Genomic DNA, 23,965 nt, shown 5'->3' with positions numbered 1-23,965 from the left:
CTGGAAAGGAGCTCCACCTCCCAAAACAGTGACCCAGAACTTAGTTTACATTTGCTGTCTCTTTTCAGAACTGCAACTTCCTCCACTGTCACCTCTGGTCAGGGAGACATCACACCCCATGGCTTGTACCCAGTCCTTGAATCTGTCTCAAAATCTCCTTTGGTTTAAAAGATTCCATTGACCTCATGATTTTTCACTGCCCTTTCTTGGCTGTCCTTGAAGTGTATCTGAGTTAGAAAGTGGTGTTCACCGATGGCTCAACAGTTGATGGACAAACAGGCTTTGCATATGTACATGCAAAATGCAGTGAACTTCACTCTCCACCAAACGGCTGCAGTGTCTTCACTGCTGAATTGATGGCTATTAAACTAGCCCTTAGCCGTGTTCATTCTTGTACTGACAAGAGTATCCTAATTGATAATGACTCCCTTAGCAGCCCTCAGGCTATAGATGAGTGCTGCTCTCCTCACCCTCTGGTTTTGGCTGTCCAGGACCTGGTCTGTGACCTCCATCAAGCTGGACAGCCGGTCGTTTTCATTTGGACATTCGGTCACATTGGGATTTCGGGAAATGAACGAGGTGATTGGTTGGCCAAGCTGGCCACCAGGATGCCGATTCCAGAAATGGGGAATCTAAAACTGGACATTTGGTCATTTACACGCCATAGATTGCTGGAAGTTTGGAATTCAGAATTCTCTGCCCTGATCTCCCCAAACAAACTCATGATAATTAAGGAGACCATGGCTGCGTGGCAGTCTTGTTGGCTCTGCATTGCCCACACTTGGCTGACCCCATGGCCGCATTCTCCGACATGGGGATCCCCCTCGCTGCCGATGTGGAGCCCGCCTGATGGTGGCCCATTTACTCATAGACAGCACTAATGTGGCTGCTTTTAGGCGCCATCTTAATCTTTGTGACGTGCTCCCTCTAATGCTGGCAGTCGATGCTAAAGTGGCTGATCTTTCTGTTGTTATGTTTTGCCTATGATTGTGGTTTCTATTCATCATTATAAGGTAGGGCTTTTTCCCGAAGAGTGAGCCAATTGGGGAGTTTCACCTTGCATGATGCATTGTGTCCATCATGGGCTGAGACCTCTCGCATCCTTCGTTAATGTGGATCTGCACTTCTGCTTATTCTCCAGCTGCTGGGCAAGGTCACCCTCCTGGTTGCATTTTCCTCCATCCACTGTGCAGTATCGTTTTCTGCACTGACAAAGATAATGGACCTGTTTGCTTGGTTGCACCTGATATCCAGCACAGTAGCTAGTCCGTTGTGATGGGTTCACAATGTACCCTGTTGGTTGTAGTCCCCTGACCACATAGGGATTGCTTTGCTGATGCCTGCGCCGTTAATTCCCCACATATGCCAAGGAGAAGATGCCCATCACCCTGGGGCATCGGGACTCCCGGCAATGGCCATCCTGCTAGTTGGCCTCTGCTGTGGCTGGGTAGCGCCCGTGAGGTGGGCCCCTGGTCGGAGTGGGTGGCATCAGGACAGATGATGCGTGATGAAGCATACCACAGCATCACTTCCTGTTGATCACACAACAGCAGTCTGTAAACGTGTACCCCCCTCCCCAGGGGCCACACCATGGGAGAAGCGCCACACTAAGGATGGTAGCAAACCTTATTTGCCCTGGTACCTCATATGTACGAGAGATGATTGGGACTCCTTTGTTTCAATGAAGTCTCAGTTTTTTGTTGAGCATTTAGAGCACAAGTTTGGTGGATGGTTTGTCCAAAATGCGGTCAGGGTTAGTCTTGATAAAAACGGCATCCTCTGCCCAGTCACGGGCATTACTTGCTTGTGACACCCTGGGGGATGTTTCCTTTACCATCATGCAGCATAAGAGCTTAAATATGGCCCAGGGTATTATATTCCACAGAGACCTTCTTTTGCAGTCTGACGACGAGCTGCATGCCAACTTAGAGCGCCGAGGTGTTCGTTTTGTCCGGCACATCCATAAGGGTCCAAGGCATAATCAGTTTTCCACCGGTGCCTTCATCTTGGCCTTCGAAGGTGACACATTGCCTGAGAAGGTCAAGGTGATGGTCTGCTGCTGTGATGTCAAGCCATATATCACTCCCCCGATGCAGTGCTTCAAGTGCTGGAAGTTTGGCCATATATCTTCCCGCTGTACTTCCAGCATCACATGTCGAGATTGTGGATGTCCTTCGGATCCTAATACTGCATGGGCCCTGCATTCCGTCTGTGTCAATTGTGGAGAGCATCATTCCCCTTGCTTGCCAGACTGCAGGATTTTACAGAAAGAAAGAAAATATTGGAATATAAGACCCTGGACCAACTGACCTATACTGAGGCTAAGAGGAAATTGGAGCACCTCCATCCTGTAGCTATGACCTCCTCTTATGCCGCTGCTATGAGAACATTTGTAGTCCCATCAATTCCACGAGTTCCAGTCGGCTGTCAGAGCCAGAAGACTACACCTGTCCCCTTAATGGTGGGGCGCACTTCCCTCCCTGTTGCTCCCATACCACCTACCTCGGGAGCACTGCCCCACCCCCCTCCGCAACCATCAGGACACCAGTACCCTCTTCTCAGCTGGAGAAGTGTAAGTTTTCTTTCGCTCCTCTCGCTAGGAAGGGTTCTCTTGGGTCACTCCCTTCCCAGGTTTCTGGTAGTGGGAAAGATGACACCCACCAGTGGCTGAAGTGCCGAAAAGCAGCTGGTCGTAGGACTTCACGATCATCCTCAGTCACTGAGACTGGATCAGTGAAGCCCTCCTAGCCAGAGAAACCCAAGGGGCAGTGAGAGGAACCCAAAAAGAAGACCCCCAAGACCAAGGGAATTGTGGTGGCACCCACACCACTGCTACCTACAACTTCTGCACCTGAGGATGGGATGGAGATTCTGCCGTCCACTGAGGACCTAGATCTCGCCAGACCCTCAGACACAATGGATATAGACTGCTCAGGCAATAAGTCGATGGCAGCAGGTGACCCTGAGGCGTAAACTGCCTCATTGAATGTTCCATGCCTTCCCAGACTCTCAATGTCATCCTCCAGTGGAGTTGTGGCGTTCCATCACCTTGCTGAGCTACTGTTAGGCTTTACGCCTGCTTTCTGCATTGCCCTCCAGGAAACCTGCTTCCCGGCAATGCGGGCCCCTGCCCTCTGCGGCTATAGGGGATATTACAGGAACTGTAGTGACTATAATCGAGTGTCAGGTGGAATTTGCGTTTATGTCCTAAACTCAATCTTTAGTGCAACTGTGCCCCTTCAAACCCCTCTTGAAACTGTGGCTGTCAGAATAAGGATGATGCAGGAAATAACTGTCTGCAGTGTATATCTTCCACTAGATGGTGCAGTACCACTGAATATGTTAGCTGCACTGATTGATCAACTCCCTAAACCTTTCCTACTTTTAGGAGATTTTAACACCTATAACCCCTTGTTGGGTGCCACCGTGCTTACTGGTCAAGGCAGAGATGTTGAAGCTTTACTGTCTCGGTTCGATCTCTGCCTCTTAAATACTGGGGCTGCCACACATTTCAGTGTGGCTCATGTTAGTTACTCAGCCACTGATTTATCAATTTGCAGCCCAGGACTTCTCCCATCTATCCACTGGAGAGCATGACAATGACCTGTGTGGTAGTGACCACTTCTCCATCTTTCTGTCACTACCCTGGCGTCTGCACAGATGGGCTTTAAACAAGGCAGACTGGGAAACTTTCTTCTCTGCGGTCACTGTTGACTCTCCCACACCTGGTGCCATCGATGTTGTGGTTGAGCACGTAACTGCATTGAACATTTCTGCAGTGGAAAATGTTATCCCTCATTCTTTGGGGTGCCCCTGGCGAAAGTTGGTACATTGGTGGTCGCCAGAAGTCGCTACGGCAATTAAGGAGCATTGGCAAGCTCTACAGCAACATTAGTGGCACCCTTCCCTAGAGCACCTGGAGCACAGCCTTTAAACAGCTCCATGCCCACATTCGCCAGCTTATCAAAAGGCGGAAACAGGAGTGTTAGGAGAGGTATGGCTCAAGCATTGGGTGCCATACGTCACCTTCCCAAGTCTAGATGAAGGTCAGACATGTTCATGGGTACCAGACCCAACAGGTATCCCTGGAATTAACATCAGTGTCGTGTTGTCTACTGATGCAAATGCAATTGCTGAGCACTATGCTCAATCCTTTGTTTCAAAGAACTACCCCCCCCCCCCCAGCCTATTGCACACTCAAGTAGCAGATGGAAGGGAAAGTCCTCTCATTTGCTACATGCCACTGTGAACCCTATAATGCCCCATTTACAGAGTGGGAGCTCCTCAGTGCCCTTGCACATTGCCCCGACACAGCTCCTGGGCCAAGATCGGATCAACGGTCAGATGATGAAACATCTCTCATGTGACTACAAGTGAAATCTCCTTGTCATCTTCAACCGGATCTGGTGCAATGGCATCTTTCCATTGCAATGGTGGGAGTGCACCATCATTCCGGTGCTTAAACCTGGTAAAAACCCGCTTGATATGGATAGCCATCGGCCCATCAGCCTCACCAACGTTCTTTGTAAGCTGCTGGAACGTATGGTGTGTCAGCAGTTGGGTTGGGTTCTGGAGTCATGTGGCCTACTGGCTCCATCTCAGGGCGGCTTCCTCCGTGGTCGCTCTACCACTACTAATTGTGTGCCCCTCGAATCTGTCATCCAAACAGCCTTTTCCGAATGCCAACACCTGGTTGCCATCTTTTTTGATTTACGAAAAGCGTATGACACAACCTGGTGATATGATATCCTTGCCACATTACACGAGTGGGGTCTCAGAGGCCCAATCCCAATTTTTATCCAATATTTCCTGTCACTTCTTACTTTCCATGTCCAAGTTGGTGCCTCCCTTAGTTCGCCCCATATCCAGAAGAATTGGGTACCGCAGGGCTCCGTATTGAGTGTATCTCTATTTTTAGTGACCATTAATGGTCTAGCAGCAGTTGTGGGGCCGTCCATCTCACCGTCTCTGTATGCAGACAACTTCTGCATTTCATACTGCTTGACCAGTATTAGTGTTACTGAGTGGCACCTACAGAGAGCCATCTACAAGGCAAAGTCATGGGGGAACCAACCACAAGGGACAGTCATAGGCTCTAGGCCATGGTTTCCAGTTTTCGTTTGCAAAGTCATGTGTTATGCATTTCTGTCAGCGTTGTACCGTTCAATTGAAACCAGAACTTTACCTTAATGATGATCCACTCACTGTAGTGGAGACATATTGATTCTTGGGACTGGTTTTCAACAGCAGATTGACTTGGCTACCTCACCTTCGTCAGCTTAAGCAGAAGTGCTGTCTGCACCTCAATGTCCTCTGCTGCGTGAGCAACACCAGCTGGGGCACAGATCGTTCTACGCTACTGCAGCTCTACAGAGGCATTGTTCAGTCCCACCTTGACTACGGGAGTCTGGTTTATGCTTCGGCGGCACCCTCAGCATTGCATTTACTGGACCCAGTGCACCACTGTGGCATTCGCCTAGCGACAGGAGCTTTTAGGACGATTCCGGTGATCAGCTTCCTGGTGGAGGCCGGAATCCCTCCATTGCAGGTTAAGCGTGTGCAATTGCTCTCCAGTTATGTTGCACATGTTCAAAGTTCTCCTGCGCATCCAAGTTACTGTCTCCTTTTCCCGTCCACGCGGTTCATCTCCTGCATCGGCGGCCCATGTCGGGGCTTACAATTACTGATCATGTGCGATCCCTTCTCTCCAAACGGAAGTCCTTGTCTTGATCACATAAATTTGAGGTTCATCCATGAACACCTGCATGGTGTACACGTAGGCCGCTGCTTCCCATCAACCTTTCACATCTCGCTAAGAACTCAGTTAACCGTGCAACCCTCCACTGTCACTTCCTCTCGATATGTACTGGGGCATGATGTGTTTTACACCAGTGGCTGATAGTCTTATTGGCTTTGCCTATGTTCATGGAGGACATATAGAACAGTACTCATTGCCAGATGGCTGCAGTGTGTTCACTGCAGAGCTAGTGGCCATATCTCGTGCTCTTGAGGACATCCGCTCATGCCCAGGCTAGTCATTTGTCCTGTGTACTGACTCCTTGAGCAGCCTAAAAGCTGTTGACCAGTGCTACCCTCACCATCCTTTGGTAGAAACCATCCAGGAGTCCATCTATGCCCTGGAACGATCCAGTCGTTCAGTGGTGTTTGTCTGGACCCCAGGTCACTTCGGAATACCAGGCAATGAACTTGCCAACAGGCAAGCCAAACAGGCTACACAGAAACCGGTTATGGAGATTGGCTTCTCTGAAACTGACATGCGTTGAGTATTAAGCCACAAGGTTTTGTGGCTTTGGGAGATGGAATGGCATAACCTCAGTAAGCACAACAAGCTGTGTGCCATTAAGGAAACTACAAATCTGTGGAAGACCTCCGTGCATGCCTCTCAAAGGGAGTCTGTGGTTCTCTGTCGGCTCCGAATTGGCTGTATGTGGCTGACGCATGGTTATCTCCTCCGTTGCGAGGACCCACCCCAGTGTTACCATGGCTCACAAATGACGGTTGTCCCTCTCTTGCTGGACTGCCCACTATTTGCCACTCTGCGGCAAACATTTAACCTTCCCAGCACCCTACCTTCGGTGTTGGGTGACAGTGCCTCAACAGCAGCTTTAGTTTTGTGTGTTATTTGTGAGGGTGAGTTTTATCATTTGCTCTAAGTTTTAGCACATGTCCTTTGTTCCTGTGTGTCCACCACCCTAGTGCGTTCAAGGTGGTGCTTTTAATGTGTTGCAGAGTGGCTGGCTTTTCCTTTTTATCCTCATGGTCACCCAGCCATGGTAACCTGCTTTCCTGTTTTAACCTCTTCTACCTGTTTCTTGCGTCTTCATTGTTTTCCTGTCCCCTTTTGTCCATCTAAGTGTTTGTTGCCCTTCAGTCGTTGTTGTGGTTTTTCCTTTCATTCTGTTTTTTGTTGTCTCATTTTCACTCTCACTCTTTTGTGGTATTGTTTCCTTCGGAAGCCCCCCCCCCCCCCTTTAAATCAACCAACCAACCAACCAACCTGAGGCGTAAACTGCCTCATTGAATACTCCATGCCTTCCCAGCCTTACGATCTCATTATCCTCCAATGGAATTGTGTTGGTTTTTTCCACCACTTGGCTGAGCTATTGCAATTGTTAAGCTTTATATCTGCTTTTTGCGTTGCCCTCCAGGAAACCTGGTTCCTGGTAATGCGGACCCCTGCCCTTCGTGGCTACAAGGTATTTTACAAGAACCGTAGTGAATATAGTAAAGTGTCAGGTGGAGTATGTGTCTATGTCCTGAACTCGGTATGTAGTGAGCCTTTGCCCCTTCAAACCCCACTTGAAGCTGTGCTGTCAGGATACAGATGATGCAGGAAATAACTGTCTGCAATGTATATCTTCCTCCAGATGGTGCATTACTGCTGAATACATTGGCTGCACTGATTGCTCAAACCTTTCCTACTTTTGGGAGATTTTAAAGCTGATAATCCCTTGTGGGGTGGCACTGTGCTTACTGGCCGAGGCAGAGGTGTCGAAACTTTACTGTCTCAGTTCAACGTCTGCCTCTTAAATACTGGGGCTGCTACACATTACGGTGTATCTCATGGTAGTTACTCGGCCATTGATTTATCACTTTGCAGCCCAGTACTTCTCCCATCTATCCACTGGAGAGCACATGGTGACCTGTGTGGTAGTGACCACTTCCCCATTTTCCTGTCATTCCCCCGGCATCATGCCCAAGGACACCTACCCAGTTGGGCTTTCAACAAGGCAGACTGGGAAGCCTTCACCTCTGCTGTCACTGTTGACTCTCCCCCACCTGGTGCCATCGATGTTGTGGTTGAGCACGTAACTGCAATGAACATTACTGCAGTGGAAAATGTGATCCCTCGTTCTTTGGGGTGCCCCCGGCGAAAGTTGGTACCTTGGTGGTCGCCAGAAGTCGCTACGGCAATTAAGGAGCATTGGCAAGCTCTATAGCAACATAAGTGGCACCCTTCCATAGAGCACCAAATAGCCTTTAAACAGCTCCATGCCCATGTTCACCAGCTTATCAAAAGGCAGAAACTGGAGTGTTAGGAGAGGTATGGTTCGATCATTGGGTGCCATATGTCACCTTCCCAAGTCTAGATGAAGGTCAAACGTGTACTTGGGCACCAGACCCGAACAGGTGTCCCTTGCGTTACCATCAATGGCATGTTATCTACCGATGCAAACATGATTGCCAAGCACTTTGCTGACCACTATGCTCAACTATCTGCATCAGAGAATTCCCCCCCCAGCCTTTCGCACTCTCAAACAGCGGATGGAAGGGAAAGTCCTCTTGTTAACTGCATGCCACAGTGAGCCCTATAATTCCCCAGTTATAGAATGGAAGCTGCTCAGTGCCCTTGCACATTGCCCCCGACATGGCTCCTGGGCCAGATTGGATCTGCAGTCAGAACAAAAGTACTGCATTGCCAGACAAGAGTATATGTTCTTGGTTTCCTATGGACATGGTTCTGCTGTGGTACGGATAACAGAGTGTGGCATCTGGAAACTTTCTCCAATGCTCAAATATGTGGGACAGTGAAATACTTGGGACAATACAATTCTTGTGAGCAAAACCCATAAACCAAACACAGATTCACCATGAAATTAGAGTGTTATATGGACCAAATGCAATGCCCTGTCCAGCCATAGTGTTATAATACCAGCAGTTTGACCAAGACCGCACAGACCAGAATGATTATCGTGAAGGACCACAGACAACAATGTCCACGCAACCAAGGAACTGATTTGCAGCCATTGCAGATTTCCTGCTGGTGAGGATGTACACACAATGGTTCTTGAATGTCTCCATGACCAGGGAATGAAGGAGCAGATTTCCATCTTTTAGGAATTGAACAATTGGCAGAACTTTCCAATCACTGTTTGTAGAGATTTGGTGACTGTGTCAAAAAATAATGTTGTGCATCTGTGTCACTTTGAAACATAGTGCAGCAGTCAGTAAAAGTTAGTTGGACTGTCATAATAATATGTAACTTACTTTCTGAAGTCCCCTTGCAATTTCTGTCAGCTGAAGGAAAGAGCAAAAATCCACTTGTTGGAGGAAGCATACAGAAAAGGTGGACAGATACCCTCTATACTTGATCCTCCACGTGCCACTTTTGCTACTCCCCTATGTAATATACTGACAATTCCTAAGACTTCAATACGTAAGTAATGAAATCTCTCTCTCTCTCTCTCTCTCTCTCTCTCTCTCTCTCTCTCTCTCTCTGTCTGTCTCTCTCTCCGGTCATTCTAATGCTGAGCATGTTATTCTCAAAGCTTTCCAAAATGCAACATTCTTTCCAGAATATCTTGAGCTATCCTCTCACTACTTTGATCATTTTACTGTAAAATACTTCCTTTCCCATTAATTTTATACATTTTTTGAATATGTTAAGAACTAAAATCCTCAAAGTCCAGATTTTAATCCTCAATATACGTAAAAATTATGAGATAAATCTAAAAACACAGATGATGTGACTTACCGAACGAAAGTGCTGGCAGGTCGATAGACACACAAACAAACACAAACATACACATGAAATTCAAGCTTTCGCAACAAACTGTTGCCTCATCAGGAAAGAGGGAAGGAGAGGGAAAGACGAAAGGATGTGGGTTTTAAGGGAGAGGGTAAGGAGTCATTCCAATCCCGGGAGCGGAAAGACTTACCTTAGGGGGAAAGAAGGGGTATACACTCGCACACACACATATATCCATCCGCACATACATCTGTGTATGTGCGGATGGATATGTGTGTATGCGCGCGAGTGTATACCCCTTCTCCCACACACACACATATCCATCCGCACATACATCTGTGTATGTGCGGATGGATATATGTGTGTGTGCGCGCGAGTGTATACCCCTTCTTTCCCCCTAAGGTAAGTCTTTCCTCTCCCGGGATTGGAATGACTCCTTACTCTCTCCCTTAAAACCCACATCCTTTCGTCTTTCCCTCTCCTTCCCTCTTTCCTGATGAGGCAACAGTTTGTTGCGAAAGCTTGAATTTCATGTGTATGTTTGTGTTCGTTTGTGTGTCTATCGACCTGCCAGCACTTTCGTTCGGTAAGTCACACCATCTGTGGTTTTAGATTTATTTTTCCCACGTGGAATGTTTCCCTCTATTGTATTCATAAAAATTATGAGAGATACTTTTCTCCAGCACTGACAGTGTTGACGATCATGATTATACATTTTTATTATGTTTTGGTTATGTTTCTGTTTGTATGCCCATCCTATGTAATCTACTTACAGTTCTTTATAACATTTGCTGCTAAAAACCCCAAACTCTCGAATTAGAGGTTTGAGTCCCCCCCCACTATTATATCTTTGTGATGTCTGTAGCACTTTGTTCGAGGCTGTAATACATAGAGTGGTTATTCTTAGTGAAGCATAATTTTGATGTCCACAGATACAGTTCTGTACTCTTTGTTACTGGTGATATGTGTACTGTTCTGTTAAATTCAGAGACTTTTGTTTTGTTTTTGTTAAGTTACACAGTTTTCCTCTGTTCTCAATCACTGATTTCCTGTTTTTCAATGGTAAGTGAAAAGCATGTCTTCAACTGTACAGGGTGGTACAGTCAAACCTCCCTGATTTCAAAGACCCAGGAAAAAAGCCCACAGTAGATACGACAGTGAAAAATGCACCACATTGTAGAGCATCTCAGAGAATTTATTTATTTATCGTCAATACACCTCTACATGTGAGCCATTTGTAGCACGAAGAATATCGAGTCTATATTCAATTTCTTGCCAAGTTCTTTGTAATATTTCCTTTGTTATTGTTACAATCACATTAGTGACACAATGTCGCAACGTAGGAATATCGTTCACGTTGGTCGTATATACGCAGTCCTTCACAAATCTCCACATGAGGAAATCAAGTGGCATAATGTCGGGTGAACGTGGTGGCCTGGCAATGGTTCCTCCACGTCCAATCCAACGATTGGGAAATTTCCTACCTGGGAACTTGCAAACAGCCGTTGACCAATGCGGCGGAACTCCATCTTCTTGAAAAATGATGTTGGGTTGCAAGTCTTGTATCTGTGGGTACACAAACTGCTCCAACATGTCCAGATACACTGACCCATTCACTGTTTGTTCTGCAAAGAAGAACAGTCCAACAATCCTGTCCTGCATTAACCTGCACCAGACGTTTAGTTTAGGGCTATCACGAACATGTTCAATGACAACGTGCGGATTTTGCAAACCCCAAATCCGAAAATTACACCTATTAACCCTTCCTGATAGATGAAAAGTTGCCTCATCTGAGAATAAACGTTTTCCAGGAAGCTGGCATCTATATCAATATGCTGCAGCAAATTGTTGTCGGCGTGGTTTGTTGTTCAGCTTCAGATGTTGCACAATTTGTACTTTGTGAGCACACATACGAAGATGCTGGTGAACTACACGATGTAATGTTGATCAAGGTACTTCAAGTTGCCTAGTTGCTTTATGAATTGACTTTTGTGGGCTTCTAAGAAATGTTTGTCTGATGTTCTCCACTGTCTCTTCTGAAACTTCATAACGTGCACCACCAGAATGTTTCAGAACACTTCCTGTTGCCAGAAACTTCTTATACCATTCCTTAGTTGTTTTCACATCAGGTGGATTACATTCATACACACGCCGAGAATTTCTTTACACAGTAATCGGCGATTTTGTTTCTGCAAGGCACACTACTGCTTGCGTGCGCTGCTGTGGAGTGCCATTTTCACTTCATGCGACCATGCTGCACTGTGGTGACGATAGTTGGCACTTCTGATGTGGGAATATAAATTCTTTAGATGCTCTACAATGTGGTGCATTTTTTGTTGTTGTATCTACTGTGGTTTTTCTCTCCTGGGTCCTTGAAATCAGGGAGGTTTGAGTGGGACACCCTGTATTGTAATTTTTAGAATTTTCTGTAGTATTAAAATTTCACATTTTTATACAAGGTTTGGTGTACAGTTAGCATGATATTGTTGCAAGTAATAAATGAGACATCCTAATGATGTGGAACATGTCACTTTAACATAAGTTTTCTTTACACAAAATAATTAATTTTTTTCAGTTACAATTTTATATCTAAAAAGTCATCTATTGAGTAGAAGGAGAAAATAGTTTAAATGGTATATACAAATGAGAGAAACAAAGAATGGTATCAAAGTTTAATAAACAATGGATACAAATTTCCCACTAGTGTGGAGAGTGCATACATGAATACAAAAACATGTTACTTTGTACAGTTTAATTCGGTGTGCGATGTAGCTCATATCAGATACTGTGGGAAACCTAGATAGCATCTTGATGTTCTCTTCTGATCTTAAACAAGCAGTGCTCTGAATAAGTGTACTGGTGGTTACTCATAGCTGCCAGCTATTTGTGAAACAGACAGACATACACTTAATCACGAACACTTAGTCAGTCATTAGAACAAATCCAGTGACAGAAAATCATATTAATGTCTGAGAGAGAGATAGAGAGGGGGGGGGGGGGGGAGGAGGAGTCAGTTTGTTGTCTCAAACCTGAGATATATACACACATGACATTTAAACCAGGAATAACTAATGAATAGTTAGTGAATCAAATTGGGGAGAAAAGAACTTAATTAGACAACGTGTTTAAAAGAAGCCACAGGCTCATAGGATACAGCAAGGGACCTCATGAAAATTAATTTGGTAATAGGGAGATGTGGGCAGGGTGACAAACTTTCCAGGTTCAAGTCCTGGTCTGACACAACGTTTTGTTTTTACATGCCACTGCAAAGTGAAAATTCAGTCTACAGATTGTTCATGTGTCTACCCCCCGCCCCCACCCCCCTTTTTTTTTCTTCTTCTTACTTGTCAAATATGCCGGAAACAAGACAGTTCAGAAAACTCCAAGTTCTTCAGATGGGGATTCAGTAAACACCATCAAAAGAGCCCAAAAGAGACAGTAAGTCACAATTTTTATCATAAGAGCACCGGTTACCTACAAAATAGAAAGAGAAATGCGAAGTCAGCATAATGCAACAATTTTCATATTACATGGCTCTCGCTGTTCATTTCTCTGATTTGCATTTACTTTTCTTTTATCATCTTTCTTCTTCTTTTCTGTCTTTAAATTCCTGAACAATATTGGTTGTTTAGAGATAAGTGTGTCACTTACCTTCCGAACCATCTTTACAGAATATAGCCTTCTTATAAATGTCATATACATGGTGTCTCATTTATATTGACCACCCTAAATAACTGTTTGTCCAGATGCAAATTACAAAATGTTTCGAGCAGATGTTCTTTAACTGTCAGGGGGACATCAATCAGCATTATTGCCTTCATTGTAGCTTTGTTTTTTACAAAGATATGAACAGCGGTATGACTTTTTTTAAATGCACCCTGTATTTTTTATTTGGTAATTCATTTCCTCTCCTAAAGACCTATTCAAAAATGTATCACAGTGTACCATTCATTGAAACACAATTTTATTAATTACATAACACAACATTGATGTTGACGCTCCCAGTGCTTAGTGCAGGTACTCGGGGTAATGGAACACATCCATATGCTGGCATTGACAGAGGATAAATGAAAATATAAGTAGAATGCACACCCGTCATTCCGTCAACCATCATGAGTTGAAGAGTTATGTGAGTAGAATGTACACCAACAAAAAGATGGTAGAAATGTTACTCATCTATGGGGAATGTAAGTCAGCAGAACAGTAATTGCAATACTGTTTTCTTATGTAGGGGTACATTTAGTACAGTAGTTTAGTCCTTTTCAATACTGTTGTGTAGAGTACGCATACAGTAAAGGCTGTCCTTCCTACAAACTGCATTGACATAACATTTCTTTTATTGTTTTTGATGAAGGTAGGCGAAATGCTACGCATGTAGCGGAACTGTACAGAGAGCGATATCCTGACAAGAACCCACCTTCCCAACAGATTTTTCTTGTCTTGTTGCGATGCTTCAGGAAACGGGAAGTTTCAACCCATGACAACGTAATCCTCGTAGCACTCGCACAGACGAAGCTGCCTAAGTTACTGTTCTCACTTCTGTTGCTATGAATCCACATGTTAGCACACGACAGCTTTAACACGAGATTGGCATTTCTAAAACCAGTGTACATCGTATTCTTACATGTCACCAGTTCCATCCTTACCATGTACACCTACATCAAGAATTGCATGTGAATGATTTCGAGAATGGTGTACAGTTTTGTCAGTGGGCACAGCAGCAAATCCTCACCAACCCGAACTTCTTCTCCAATGTGCTATTTACCAATGAATGCTCCTTCTCAAACAAAGGACAGGTAAATACAAGGAACATGCATTATTGGTCCAGCAACAACCCACCATGGCTTAGACAGGAAGACCATCAGCGTCAATGGAGAGTTAACATCTGGTGTGGAATGCTAGGTACTGCAATTATCGGCCCTTATTTCATCCATGGTAGTCTAAATGGCACAGCGTATGCCAACTTCCTCAGACGAATTCTTTGTCCTCTTATGAATGAAGTGCCGCTAAGAACCAGAATGCTTATGTGGTATCAACACGATGGGTGTCCAGCACATAATGCCTTGCTTGCAGGTCGTGATGTCTCTGACAAATGTCTGGTTGAAGGCATATGTGACACTCATCAGTGGAGAGAACATAGGCCTATTTTGAGTGGTCCATTTGGCATGTTGTTGGGCCCATCTGTACTGCACTGCATGGTGTCGTGGTTGCCTGGATGGACCTCACCATGGACATCGGGAGTGAAGTTGTGCTTCATGCAGCTTATTGCATGCAGTTTGAGTTGTAACATGACATCCTGTGGCTGCATGAAAAGCATTATTCAACATTGTGGCATTGCCATCAGGGTTCCTCCGATCCATAATCCATAGGTAGCGGTCATCCACTACAGTAGTAGCCCTTGGGTGGCCTGAGCGAGGCATGTCGTCAACAGTTCCTCTCTGTATCTACTCCATGTCTGAACAACACCGCTTTGGTTCACTCCGAGACGCCTACACACTGCCCTTGTTGAGAGCTCTTCCTGGCAGAAAGTAACAATGTGGACGCGATTGAACCACAGTATTGACCACCTAGGCATGGTTTGAACTACAGACAACACTAGCCGTGTACCTCCTTCCTGTTGGAATGACTGGAACTGATTGGCTGTGGGACCCCCTCCATCTAATAGACACTGCTCATGTGTGGTTGTTTACATCTTTGGGTGGGTTTAGTGACATCTCTGAACAGTCAAAGGGACTGGAACAATCAAAGGGACTGTGTCTGTGATACAATATCCACAGTCAACATCTATCTTCAGGAGTTCTGGGAACTGGGGTGATACAAAACTTTTTTTGATGTGTGTATATTACAGCCTGTCTGGGCTATGATAAGTGCTTGAAAATGACTAACAGTTGAAAATAGCTAGTAGCACAGACAAGAAATGTATTACAGCCTGTTTGGATAATGTTTTCTTTCTTATTATATATAGCTTTATTTTATGTTTCTGATTAAAAATTGTGTTTATCATTACATTTCTTCAGGTAGTGAAAAAGATAATGAGAATTCAGGAAAGGTGACAGTATCGGAAAAAGAATGTATCACATCATCTCCCGCAGATAGTGATGAAGTAATAACAAAAGGAAGTGTAAGGCAAAGGAATATAATTCAGAGTGACGAAGAAGATGATGGTAAAGGTAAAGAGGCTTTATTTTAGCTGTACTATCCACTTAAATGTCTCAGTAATGGTTCCTTGTAATTACTTATTTTCAGCACTGAACTGACTTCTATCATTCTCAAAAAGTTAATTGTTCCTTATCATCCTCTATGCAGAAACTTGGTCACTCATGATCACCAATCTGTAAGTCTGGAAAATTTTGCATTTAGTGTAGCTGAATAACAGGGAATCAGAAACAAATTGGTTCTTGCCTTTTATGTGACTGGTACATTAAAAAGTGTAATAAGTTGTTCAGTATTACTGTGCGTGCAGATTTTGATGATGTGCTTCAAATGTAATGAGTTGCCATGTAGCATGAGTCAGTTGTCTAAACTGTTTGTAGAAAATATGCAGAGGTTGAAGAATTCTACTTCACCTAATCACTTGAATCATTACAAGCAAATCTTACACATTTACATTTCAGTTGAGCTTGTAGGGCTCTGACAATTGACTTCTACAAGAATCTTGTGTAATAGATAATCATATAAAGTGATCTGCAAGAGATATGTGTTGACAGAATATTAAAACCTTGAGGGAAATAGGTATTCTTTGTAAAATTACTGCATAATTAACAGAAACATAACATGTATACATGGTGGGGGGAGGGGGATGGTGAACACTCTACAAATGGCACAAAAAAGCTGAGATCAAGCAATGATGTCCCTAAAATATTACATCTCAAAGTGGGATGATTGCTTCAGTTATTCACATTGATTCCATAGCCCCTCCTCCTTCCCCTCCCCTCACCCTTCCAATCAGTGGTGGAGTAAAATGTTAATGTATGTTATTTTAGTCTTTTAAATTTTCACAAAGAATTGTTAATTTGAATGTTAAGTTTTTTATAATTTCTCTAAGTCTGCATTGTTCTTCCATCACCACTTTCTCAAGGTAAAAGCTGTACCTATTTATCAAAAGGAGAAACTTGCTGTAGCAGTTAATTATTCCATGCACTAGAAGTTTAATCTAAATACCTATTTTTTGACTTCCAGTGCAAGAGCATCTATTCTTTGAAACAGTAAAATTTTAATTTTTGTGTTGGATGTGCTGTGTAGGAATTACGAATTCATTGTACGAAGTTTTTTAAAGTGACAATATTATGAAAAGTAAAGTTGCTACTCACCATATATCGAAGATGCTGAGTTGTAGATAGGCACAACAAAAAGAATGTCACAAATTAGCTTTACACACACACACACACACACACACACACACACACACACACACACGACTGCAATCTTTGGTAACTGAAGCCACACTTGCCAGAGACTGCAGTTTTGTGTGTGTGTGTGTGTGTGTGTGTGTGTGTGTGTGTGTGTGTGTGTGTGTGTGTGTGTGGGCGCGCGCGCGCGTTTTGTCTATATTTGACGAAGGCCATACTGGTCAAAACCTAATTTGTGACAGTCTTTTTGTTGTGCGTATCTGTCAATCAGCATCTCCGCAATATGGTGGGTAGCAACTTTCCTTTTCATGATTTTGTTACATTCCATCATGGATTTTCCAGTGTTTGTTTTGTAAAGTGAGATAGTTACAGTCTACTCATATTTATTTTGTTTCACTGCTCTAGGCCTGTCAGCAATTGACTGCTATGTAGTGGATGCAGCAAGTAGTTTAATTAAGGTGCAGGGGAGGGAGTTGGCAGTGGATAAGTTCTCAGAGATCTTGATGAGACACTCCCTTTTTCCCACTGAGTTTGTAGTAGGGATAGTCTAATAGATGAGTGGGAAGGGAAGATTTATAGACATCAAGTACTGTTACAGAATTCCAGAAAATAATGTAACAGACTAGGAAGAGTATAATTGTGAGCATGAATTAATTAAGTTTGTGAACTGGTTGTTGGTTGAGTTCAGTTCCCAGTAAGTAATCATTATAGTGAAAATGAAATGACTGCCTTTAAAATATCAAAAATTGCAGTGTTTATAACTAAAAAATTTAACTGGCACTCAAGATAGCACTCTTAGCTTGTAATGTAGAACATTTACTTGCTGTTCTTGCTCCCAAGCAACATGTGTGCTATAAATTTACCTCCACTTGAAAGACTTCAAGGCTTTTCTGATGAAACTAAAACTACTTGCTGGGAAAGTGCTAGCATCATGTTACAGGGTGTCAAGTGAAGGAGCCCCTGTTTCAAAATTAAATATCTTGAAAACTAAGACTGATAGACGAATGCAGCAAATGGTATGTTTACCATGAAAGCTGTAAGAATCTTTTACAGAAATTTCAAAATGTCTTAATTTGAAAAGCTGCTTACAGATGGCACTGTATTTGCAATACGTAGTGCTTATAAATAGTGCGCTGTAGCTCAGAGTGATCAGTTCCTCTGTTGACACCTGAAAGTAGGTTAGTGTACTAAAGGAAGGGGTTGAAATCACGTTTTCCATTGCGTATCATGTTGTCAAACCCAATTTAATGTTCCAAAACAATGTAATGTGAAAACTATCTGCAAGCGCTTCACAAAATTCCAATGAACAGGTAGTGTGCCTGATAATCTAGCGGGGGGAAGTCAGCCCCAGGCAGACTGTAGTTAATCTCATGTTGCCACAGTTTCTGGTGGTATTCAGCAAAATCCAAAGAAATCCATCTGAAGAGTTGCAGCGGAAACTGGTCTGAAGCGCTCCACCATACATAAAATACCGAGATAGATGTGCACATGTTTCCATTCAAAATCCAAAGCCACAAGGTCATACCTTTATGAACTGTGCGACAGAGTGCCGACTTTGCAAACTACATTCTCATAATGATTGATAATGAAGGATTTGATGGTGGTTGTATCTGGTTCACAGATGAAGTGCACTTCCACTTGAATGGAGTGGTGAGTAAAGAAAACAGGCTATTTTGGTATTCTGATAATCCCTGTTTGTATGAACTGAAACTACATTATTTTCCCAAAGTTATTTTTTGGGCTTTGGTATGCAGCTGAAGGATTGTTGGTCCTTAATTTCATGCGAGAAATGGTCACTGGTGAATGTTATGTTGCAATTTTCAAACAGTTTGCCACAACAAAAGCTAGCTTTATAGGATTGACCAGGCACTGAGTAGGTCATGCAAGATGAGGTCAGACCACACACACCAAACAGGTGTTTCACTTTCTTGATGAATACTTCAGGAATAGAGTCATCACATGGGTTATTGCAAATTTACTGGTGCCAGGATGGATTGGGCTCCATATTTACCCTATCTGGCTCCTCATGCCTACTTTTTGTGGGCCCTGTTGAAAGACACTGTCTACTCGAACCAACCCACCATGTTGGACGAGCTTGAGTTGGCAATCTGTGTGGCACTGGAATCCAATTCCTTTGAGACACTAGAAGATGTGATGGCAAATTTCATTGTTTGATTGTGCCATCTTTGTACTGCAAGTGGTGGACATTTTGAAAAGACTACAAATAACCTCATAGATCGGGCAGTTGCAGGGGGGGGGGGGGGGGGGGAAGTGTACATACTGTGAAGAACGTTCAAACAATTTCAAATCCTGTTTATTATGTTTTCACTGTATGACAACCAGTTTCATACCCTGGAGGTACATCTTCAACTAGTAGTCAACATAATCTACAGAACAAAGTAGACAGTAAAGTGATGTACTCACAAAACTAATACTTCATGTGCCACAAATTCCTATCTACAAGTGTGCATAAAAACATGTCACTCCTTGGTAAAACCTTGGGTGAAACAGCAGATGGGCATCCAGTCTGAATCCTGCATAACGAGTAATACATATCCAAGACACCGTCAAATGAGAAGCCTGGACAGTACGTGACAATCCACGTATTATAGGATAAAGCCTATAAGCACAAAACATTGCTGAATGAATGTAATGTAAATTATAAACACTGCTTATGGTATCAGTAGAGTATAAAAGAGAAGAAACCTACCATTGTCAAAATCCACCAGAGAAGCAAAGAATTAAAAGACACATGATCCTTGGGAGTCATCAATATACTAAAATATATTGGCATACGTCAAATAGTACTACAGATTACAGTGTAATTGTGATTGCAAAGACTGCTTGCAAAGGACAAGTTTAATTATGCACACTGATACTGTATGAGATGCACAGTGTTTAGCATGACCTGTTATCATCTTTTCGAATTACGGTATTTCATAACTTTTTGTATAATCTATTTATAAAATTCTCACAGCTTCCACAATAAACATGCTTTTTGTTGTACTCATCTTGTCGATTTTAGGTTTCGAGATACTAAATTTGTAAACTAGGGACTTCTTCACTTGACATCCTGTGTAAGTGTATCCTAGTATTGGATTATAAGCCATTTCTACAGAGAAGAAATAAACAGAATATCTCCTTCCTTCATTTAATTTATATTCAACTGTAATTTTCCCTACAAGAGTTCAGGGAAGCAGCACCACACCAATAGACAATGTTTTCATTTAAGTCTCAGTGTGAAAGCAGATTGCAATGAGTTAAATCTCAAGGCTCTGTGTGTTAAGTGTAAGTAGGTGACTGTTTCATTAAATTTCCTCATCCACAAAAGAGATATTGATTTCACTCCATAACAGATTTTGGGAACTCATCTCATTATCAGAATGGTCCTCAATATGGTTGAAAATAATTGACAGCAGTGGCACAAACACAAAAATAAGTAAAAGAGAGCAGAATTAGACTGTCAAAAATGTTTTCAAGCATATTTGATATAAATATAAAATCACAATGACACGTTAAAACACACCAGCATACAACATATCACTCTCAAAACATAAGCAAGTAGTTTTCGTACTGTAAATTATATAAATTATACAAAGTACTCATTGTACAAATGGACACTTGGTCTAAACCTGAAGAATGTCTCATAAATAAGAATATTACTATTTGTGTCATTAAAATGAATTGTACAGATGGAAAGCCAGTACTATAAAAAGAAGAGATGGGCGAAAGGTGGAAGAAACATACACAGGGACTATATAAAGGAAGGAAACTTGAAGATTGAGAGACCTGCCAGAAAGTGCTAAGTGAAGAGTCAGAGCTCCTAAGAATCTTAAAAAATATTAAAGTTAAAAGAATTTTTGAAATAGGAACCATGAATGTACAGACAATGACCAACACTGGTAAGAGAGATGAAAGAGAGAAATATCGGTATACTACTAACCACGCAAGAAACGAGATACAGTAACAAAGATACAATAGTCGGAAAGCTTCATAGAGCTGATAGGAAAACCTGAAAGGATATCAACGCTGTTGATCTAAATAGGTAGCAAAAAGTATACAACAGTAAATGGACAGTAACAGGTAGGACCACTATGTGGGAGGAGCTTCATGATACACTGACAAATAAAGGTACTTGTAGGCAATTATAATGCACAGATTTGAAGGGAGAACCAACATAAAGGAACAGTGTTGCAGTACCCAACACAACAGAGGAGAAACAGAGGTTAATTTAACTGTGTTACAGACACAAAATCAAACACATCACAATGCACTTCAGGGCCATATCGAGTAAGTAACTGATATGGACAAGCCCATGCACCCAATTGGACAAACACTAAAGAGATCATGAACACCAGGTCAGGGAGAACACAAGAACAGAATCAGATTACAAGTTATTTTTGATTCCAGAGGCAGATGGCACAGACTAAAAGAACAACCAGAAACTTAAGGATAGAAAAAGACAAATTATACTCTTGATTAAAATAATTTTATGATTGTCGTTTTAGCAGATCGAGTGACAGGGCCATCATAGTTCTTTCTCGAGTGCCACATGCTCGTTGTGTTGCTTATTGCGTAGGTATTGTTAAGTGTGGCTGACTACACGCTGACAACAATGACTCCTGCAGCTGCAGTCAGTCGGTGACAAAGTTATTTTAACTGGATTGCAAAACATAATTGAGCCAAATGTGCAGAAGGAATTTTGACATAAATGAATGGGAAGAACGTTGTGAATCAGGCTGAATTATGAGGAAAGGAGGAAAAGGAACAGGAGCACTAGTAGGGGCAAACAAGGGCTGTGCAAATGCAGTAGAGAACCACAGGAAAGCATTGAGCAGCAAGAATGACCCAGCCAGAAAAACTGGAGATTTTCATAGGCTTAAGGACAATAAGGCTGACCAGAGGACAGAGGCTTAAATACAAAGTGGACGAGATTGAGAACAACTGTAGGGAAAACAAGAATAGACTTTTTCTTGGTAAACTTGAAAAGACTCTGAATACAGGTTAGTGAACTGTTTATAATGGATAAAAAGGCAATTCGTATGAATGGAAACTATAGGATACTTGCAGAGTACTTTCATGACTCGCTGAACTGCAAACCACCTGAAGATGAGCCAGAACTGCTGCCAAATGTAGGAGGGAGAGTGTCATAACTTCCAACCAGGGATAAGGTCGCACAAGCCATAAGTTATTTAAATAATAATAAAGCTACTGGAAGTTATGGGATAGTAGCCGAGATGATAAAATGGGATGAGGGCAAGGCAGTAGACAAATCTGGGGAACCTGGTGTTGTGGGCGACAATGACTAAGAGGGCAGAGTTCACTCAGAGACGTCCACATTGACTGCTTCCTCGGAAACCACTGCTGGGGTCCGAGAGCAGGTATGGGAACAGCAAGAGTGGGCATTCCGAGACTGATTGAGATGGCAACGGTGGGACAGTTGGTAGGTGTGGACAGAGCTGATTGGTGTACCAGTGCTCCAAATCCCCCGGAGTGTTCGCTGTTATAAGGCACCTTCGCCCATGGATGGCAAGTACTGTGACTGGCACCCACAATGGTTTTATTCCAAACAAGCATGCTCACACAACTGTGCCCAGCAGCAAGCGGCTGGCAGGTCTGGTCCAGTGTTGTCGGCTGTGGGGTCATGAGATGAGAGTATGTGGCTGCAGCCCATGGAGGAGCTCTGCTGGGCTACATTCATGGACAGGGGTTGACCAGTAAGTGCTGAGAAACAGAGTGAGGGCAGCCATAGTGGTGGGAGTACTCACCACTTTCAACATTTGTTATTTAAATGTATGCACCATATGCCCCACTTCACCATTGGAGGAGGAGTGAAACAGCAGACTAAACAGGTGCTTGATGGCATATGAGGTGCAGAACTGTTTGAAAGTCTCCGCCATGTGTTGGGGCCCATATCCAACATGATGGTGGAGGGAAGCCACTCAGTGGCAAGTACACTATGTGATCAAAAGTATCCAGACTCTGCCAAAAACATACGGTTTTCATATTAGCTGCATTGTGCTGCCACCTACTGCCAGGTACTCCATATCAGCGACCTCAGTAGTCATTACGCATCATGAGAGAGCAGAATGGGGCGCTCCTCTGAACTCATGGACTTCGAACATGGTCAGGTGATTGGGTGTCACTTGTGTCATACATCTGTACGCAAGATTTCCACACTCCTAAAAATCCCTACGTCCATTGCTTCCGATGTGTTGAAGGGACACATATAGCACAAAAGCGTACAGACTGACCTCGTTTGTTGACTGACAGAGACCGCCGAAAGTTGAAGAGGATTGTAATGTGTAATAGGAAGACATCTATCCAGACAGGGATTACAAACTGCATCAGGATCCACTGCAAGTACTATGACAGTTTGGCGGGAGATAAGAAAACTTGGATTTCATGGTAGAGCGGCTGCTCATAAGCCACACACCAAACCGGTAAATGCCAAAGAATGCCTCACTTGGTGTAATGGGCGTAGACATTAGATGATTGAACAGTGGAAAAACATTGTGTGGAGTGACAAATCATGGTACACAATGTGGCGATCCAAGGCAGGGTGTAGGTATGACGAATGCCCGGTGAATGTCATCTGCCATGGTGTGTGTAGTACTAACAGTAAAATAGGGAGGTGGTGGCGTTATGGTGTGGTAGTGTTTTCCATGGAACGGGCTTGCACCCCTTGTTGTTATGCGTGGCACTATTACAGCACAGGCCTACATTGATGTTTTAAAAGCCTCCTTACTTCCCAATGTTGAAGAGCAATTTGGGGATGGCAATTGCATCTTTCAACACGATTGAGCACCTGTTCGTAATGCCTGGGCTGTGGCAGAGTGGTTACATGACAATAACATCCCTGTAGTGTACTGGCCTGCTCAGGGTCCTGACCTGAATCCTATTGAAAACCTTTGAGATGTTTTGGAACGCCGACTTCATGCCAGGACTCACCAACCGACATCGATATTCCTCCTCAGTGCAGCACTCTGTGAAGAATGGGCTGCCATTCCCCAAGAAATATTCCAGCACCTTATTGAATGTATGCCTGGGAGACTCCAACACCATATTGAATTCCAGCATTACCAATGGAGGGCACCACAAACTTGTAAGTCATTTTAAGCCAGGT

General features: G+C 43.4%; 1 protein-coding gene across 1 annotated transcript in view; it reads left to right on the top strand.

Annotated features, from left to right (window-relative positions):
• LOC124709129 (Bloom syndrome protein homolog) overlaps positions 1-23,965 on the top strand; it is a 189,955-nt gene that overhangs the window by 7,629 nt on the left and 158,361 nt on the right. The window contains exon 3 of the mRNA XM_047240790.1: positions 15,508-15,660. Coding sequence (XP_047096746.1) covers positions 15,508-15,660 — 153 coding nt within the window. The remainder of the gene's footprint in view (positions 1-15,507; positions 15,661-23,965) is intronic.

Source organism: Schistocerca piceifrons, chromosome 7 (genome assembly GCF_021461385.2).
Source record: "Schistocerca piceifrons isolate TAMUIC-IGC-003096 chromosome 7, iqSchPice1.1, whole genome shotgun sequence".
Taxonomy (NCBI): Eukaryota; Metazoa; Arthropoda; class Insecta; order Orthoptera; family Acrididae; genus Schistocerca; species Schistocerca piceifrons.
This window is presented reverse-complemented; position numbering and strand designations above follow the sequence as displayed.